The sequence below is a fragment of the Chrysochloris asiatica genome, unplaced genomic scaffold (assembly GCF_000296735.1).
Source record: "Chrysochloris asiatica unplaced genomic scaffold, ChrAsi1.0 scaffold00036, whole genome shotgun sequence".
Taxonomy (NCBI): domain Eukaryota; kingdom Metazoa; phylum Chordata; class Mammalia; order Afrosoricida; family Chrysochloridae; genus Chrysochloris; species Chrysochloris asiatica.
In genome coordinates this window covers 12,109,309-12,115,447 of record NW_006408554.1, presented here as the reverse complement: position 1 = coordinate 12,115,447, position 6,139 = coordinate 12,109,309, and the positions used below count along the sequence as shown (strand labels likewise).

The 6,139-nt window shown below is 39.6% G+C and overlaps 1 protein-coding gene across 1 annotated transcript in view; it reads left to right on the top strand.

The window, feature by feature from the left end:
• MCMDC2 (minichromosome maintenance domain containing 2) overlaps nucleotides 1–5,199 on the top strand; it is a 54,107-nt gene extending 48,908 nt beyond the window's left edge. Inside the window, exon 14 of the mRNA XM_006860077.1 lies at nucleotides 5,033–5,199. Coding sequence (XP_006860139.1) covers nucleotides 5,033–5,199 — 167 coding nt within the window. The remainder of the gene's footprint in view (nucleotides 1–5,032) is intronic.
• The last annotated feature ends 940 nt before the right edge of the window (nucleotides 5,200–6,139 follow it).

Below are 6,139 nucleotides of genomic sequence, written 5' to 3'. Positions count from 1 at the left end.
ACTATGCAAAGGCATTCAACTGTGTGGAACATAACAAACTATGGATAACCTTTCAAAGAATGGGAATTCCAGAACACTTAATTGTGCTCATGAGGAACCTGTACACGCACCAAGAGGCAGTTATTTGGACAGAACAAGGGGTTACTCCTACACAGTTTAAAATCAGGAAATGTTTGCATCAGAGTTGTATCCTTTCATCATACTATTCAATCTGTATGCTGAGCAAATCATCTGAGAAGCTGAACTGTATGAAGAACATGGCATCAGGGTTGGAGAAAGACATTTAACAACTTACAGTATGCAAATGACACAATTTTGTTTATTGGAAGTGAAGAGGACTTAGAGTACTTATTGGATTACACATCAATGTAAAAAAAACAAAAATCCTCACAATTGAACCAGTTAAGAACATCATGATAAATGGAGAAAAAAACTGAAGTTATCAAGGATTTCATTTTACTTGGATCCACAATCACTTCTATTGAAAGCAACAATCAAGAAATCCATCTGCCACAAATGACCTTTTTTAAATGTTCAAGACCAAAGATGTCCCTTTGACCTCCCCAAAATACCCCAAATATGAGGTGTTTTCAGTTACCTCGTATGCACGTGGAAACTGGACAATGAATAAGGAAGACTAGAGAACTGATGGATTTGAATGATAGTGTTGGTGATGAATATTGACAGTACCTAGGTCTGCCAAAAAAACAACAAATCTGTCTTAGAAGTGAATACTCCTTAGAAGTGAGGTCGGTGACTTGGTCTCACATACTCTGTACATCAGGAGGGGACATCATGCTTGGTGAAGTGGAAGGTCTGTGAAAAAGAATAAGATCCCAACGAGGTGTATTGCCACAGTGACTGAACAATGGGCTTAACCATGGTGACTGTAATGATGGTGCAGAGTGGAGTAGTGTTTCATTGTTACGCATAGGGTTGCTATGACTCTGTACCTAACAGATGGTGCCTAACAAGAGTTGATATGGAGAATGGGGTAGAAAGGATAAAAAGGAAAGGGGAAAAAAAACAAGGTAAAAAAATTGCTGCCCAGCAATTGATAATAATAGCTTCTACTAGACTGAGGCAATGGAAATAGGGAGAAATTAGCAAGCACATTAGATATTCCTTGCGTGCAGAAATCAGTAATAGCATGAATAGATTCTCAGGTGGTGCTATTTACTGGAACTAGAATGAAAGGAGCCCTGGTAGGGCTATGGGCTAAGCACTGGGCTGCTAACTGCAAGGTCAGCAATTCAAACCCATCACTCGCTCTGCAAGAGGAAGATGATTGCTCCCATAAAGATTTAGTCTTGAAAGTCCTAAGGAGAAGTCTGATACAGGGGCATTATTTATTGTTGTTAAATACCATCACATAGGTTCCGACTGATAGCAACCCTGGATATTGTTTCCAAGGAGTGACTAGTGAGTTTGAACTGCTGACCTTGTAGTCCAGTGCTTATCCTATAGCACCACACCAGGACTCTGGGATCACTATTAGTAAGAATTAACTCAATGGCAGTGGGTTTGATTTTCCTATTTTCGTGGTTTGGGAGAAAAATCACGTTGTGGATCATAATGTGAGACATCCACAGAAATACAGCCTCTAGAAGTTGAATTATATGAAAATCAGAATTGGAGTAAGACTCGTTAATAACCTGGTATTTTCAGTTGCCTTATATGCTTGGTGAGGAGCTGTAGGACAGTGCACTTGACTGCAAGGTCAGTATGAACCACAAAGTGGGCAGTTCAAACCCACCAGGTGCTCCTCAGAAACACTACAGAAGGTCCTGTAAGTCTGAACCCAAAGCACTCAAAAACAACAACATATGCATCTGAATGTGAGATAATAAGGAAGACTAAAGAACTGAGGTCTTTGAATTTTGGTACTGGCAGAGTACTGCATGTATAATGGACTGCGCTGTGTTGGTAGACGTACAACCAGAATGCTCCTTGAAAGCTGGGATGGCCAGACTTCGTCTCTCATACTTGGGACATATTGTCAGGAGGGGCTAGTCCTTGAAGAAGGGTATCTTGTTTGGTAAAGCGACGGATTGAAGAAAAAGATCCCCAACTACAAGGACTGGCACAGTGGCAGCAGCAATGCGCTCAAATGTAGCAATGATTGTTAAGGTTGGTGCAGGACCAGACACTGTTTTGCTCTGTTGTGTATAGAGTTGCTATGAGTCAGTACCAACTTAATGGGACTGGACAATAGACTGCCAGAAAAATTAACACATTTTTTCTTGGAAGTACAGCCAGAATTCCTTATGAGCAAAGATGAGAGATTTCATCTCAAGTACTTTGAGCATATTATTATCAGGAGAGACCTGGAGAAGGACATCATGCTTAGCAAAACAGAGGGTCAGCAAAAGTGAAGAAGATTTTTAATGTTATAGATGGATGCTGGGGCTGCAACAATGGCTCAGACATAGCAACAAATGTGAATGGGCAGCCTTTCCTTCTGTAATACACAGGGTCACTATGAGGAATGGACAGATACAAGAACTTGGAATATAAGAGGAGTTCTGACCTAGAAATATAATTGAGTAATCAGTATGGAATGGATTTCATTCCATGGGGAATGTCTAAATTCACTGAGATTATATTGGGAACTCCAGGAATGTCTTAAGGAATTCAATATTTAGGAATGGGGTTGAGAAAGAACCAACAAAGACTAAGAAGCAAACAGCTGGGATGTAAGAAGAAAATCAAGAGTGTGATGTTATAGAAACAAGTTTCAAGAAGGAAGCAGTCATGTGCTGAGTGTGAAACTAGATTTAGCAACAGACTGTAGGCAGCCATGACCAGGAGTGTCTGGTGTGCCGCTGACTAGACTGCTGCTGTAGGGTCACTGTAAGTTTGAACACACTTGATAGCACTTAACAGTATCAGTGGAATTTCAATGGAGTGGTAGCGGGAGGTCAGGGAAAACAGGAAGGCCCCCAAGACACAGTGGCTGTTAACAATGGCTTAATGGGGGTGGGGACAGTGGGTGAAAAGGATATGGAGACAGCATATGTTGATTGACCTTTTGCTGTATGACTATGAAGATGAGGGGGAAAATGAGGTATTAACTGGAGGAAGATGTATGGTTCACAAAGAGCTGAACTCATTACATTAAGTTGATTCTAACTCAGAATGACCTTAAAAATCTTTATGGGAATAATCTCATCATTGTCCCAAAGAGCACCAGATGGGTTTGAACAGCCAACCTTGTGGTTAGCAGTCAAATGCCTGATACACAGTGCCACCAGGGCTCCTTGATGTATGGCCCCAATTTTTTCTTTAAAGACTTAAGACACTAAAGCATTATGTGTAGTAAGGAACCTAGTGATACAATAGAAAAGGGAAGAATAAAAGGAGTGAAGCAATTAAAAATAAAGACAGTGATGGGGGGCCCAGAGAACCTATGAAAAGGGTATTCACTTTATTGTTAAGTGCCATTGAATTGGTTCCTGCTGAGTGAACCTGTATAGGGTTTTCCAAGGAATGGTATTTGATGTTATTTCCAAGGAATGTGTATTTGAACCACAAACCTTGTGATTTATAGCCCAGGGATTACCCTACAGTGCCACACCAGGACACTACAGGAGGGAATAAAATGGATACAGAGCAAGATAGATTTGCAGATTTGCTTAAGTAATGGTAAGGAGCATCACCTAAAAATTAGATTTGAGTTGAGACTGAAATGTTATTGTAGGGATATAACAAGCTTACTAGAAAAATTTAGCAGACCCACAAGGCAGGAGTGCTTATCTGAAGATAACTGATTTAGATTCATTGAAAATGAAACCAATACATGTCGACTGTGTGCTTTTCTGCCTAGCAGTCTGGTTGCAGGCAGTGATTGGCCAGGTTCATACAGGGTTGAGGTTATATTAGGTGTGGCAGAATGTAGAGAGGAAAGTAGTAGAAAGATTTGCAGGAGCTGAACAATTAAAGAGCAAAGTGAATTCAGGGGAGCAGATTGGTCTCTGACCTGGCAAATGAGAGTTAGGATAGGTGTAGTAGAGAAGTGAGACATTTGAAGTTATGAGGCTATGGTTTCTGGTGATGTCAGTCTCATGACTGTGGCAATGTTGGACTTAAGTAGAAAAGACCAGGCAGGACACTGGGGGCCAGTCCAATGGGTCCTTAACATGGTATTCCCTGAATGGTAGGAATTAAGATTGTGAGCCAGGTGCTGAGAGCCGCTTGTTGGTTTCACTGTGGAAGGGGAAGGTAAGCCAGATGGCATAGCATCAAAGAAGGTACTTTTACCAAGGACATGAGAAATAATGCTCTAGAAGCAGAAAGGCGCAGCTAAGGTATGTGGAGTGTTTTGAGAAAAAGCAGTTTCCCTTCAGATTCACTTCTCATTAAGTCAAAATGGTGAGTGGAGCAACCATGTAAGTAAGAGTCTGAGGCTACTGGTTACAGATAGTTAAGTATAACCATCTACTCTATCAACTGTACCCCGTCTCCCATATTTACATACTCATTCAGTTTGCCAGTGATAGAATATAAAACCTTGATTCCTATAATACTAGTTTTTAATAACTGAGAAATGTACTTAAGTCTTCACTTTTGATCACCCACTTAGCCTTTATCAGGTAAAAAGATATTTCCCTAACATCCAATACCTCTCCCAACTTCTACCACCCTCCTCACGCCACTTTCCCAGCTTCACAATAGATGACAAATGTTAGAGGTCAGATCTTTCCATTGGTATATCGGTACTGACACATTTACTGAGCCCATTAGCTTCAAATTAAAAGTCAGCTTTAGTTTATTAAAATACTCTATTGAATAGATCGGAGTTCTGGTGTGGAGCTGTAGGATAAGTACTGAACCACAAAGTTAGCAGTTCAAACCCACCAGCTGCTCTTCAGAAGCCCTATACAGGGTCAGAGTCTGAACTGACCCACTGACAATTAAACATTGAGTGGAGCAGGAGTTGTTTCTTTTATTAGGAATTTTGGCTAAATATGTTTATACTTAAACACGTCTTTCTCACCATATAGTTAACACTGTATGTCACTTCTTCATTTAGGGGCTACTCTGTTTTGTGTTGCTCCAAATGCAGTATTTCCATTTGAATTATATAATGAAGAATACTTAGAGCAAAGAGATCTCTATCTGAATCAGTGCCAACAACAGCTCCAACAGTTTATTGCCACTTATGGACCTGGGACAACTATTTTCTCTAGTGATGAATAAGCAATATGTCCAAGTAATGGAAAAAGTGAGTATATGAAAATGATTTTGAAGTAATACTTCAGGTAAAATTGTGTTTACTACATGGTTTTTGTTTACATGGTTTTATTGTTTCAGTGCCACAGAGTCGCTTCTGACTCATAGCAACTCTGTATACAATTTCATAGGAGCCACTGGTGGATTTGAACTGCCAGCTTGGCGGTTAGCAGGCCAGTGTTTACTCTATAGCATCACAACAGAGCATTAGAATGCCATTTTTCATAAAAATGATACAGTACCCTAAAGTAACTGCTAATATGAGCAACATGAATCCAAACTCCTGAAAACCTACACCTCTAAAACTTGAAAGAAACTTTTAAAGCTTCCAAGGAAAACTAAAAAAAAAAAAAACTTTGGGTCAACAGTATACCAGTTGTTGTTCTGTGCTGTGCAGTCACTTCCGACTCATAGCGACCTGTATAGGGTTTCCAATGCTGTAAATCTTTACGGAAGCAGAAAGCCTCATCTTTCTCCCGCAGAGCAGCTGGTAGTTTCGAAATGCTGACCTTAAGGTTCGCAGTTCCGATTCGTAACCATTACGCTACCAGAGATAAAACAGACAAATACTAAGAATGTTGCAAAGCAATGTTAAAATGTTAACTTTTATGTATTTCTCTTTATGTCACAAGATGGCATTAACTCCTTAAACTACACTATTTACTTAGAAATTATTTTAAATAATAGTCTTACACTTTTGGATCTACCAAAATTATGAGTAAAGGATATATAGAACCTTAAGTCTCAAGCAGACTTTTCAGACTTTAATGAATATTTAAGTCAGGAAGGTTGTGGAAATCTATATTTAAGCCAGGTTAAATGAAAACTAGAAGGGGTCCTCAAAAATTCATGGGAAATTCCATTATCTTTTAAATTTTCCACAAAATGTTTGAAACCCACTTATTTC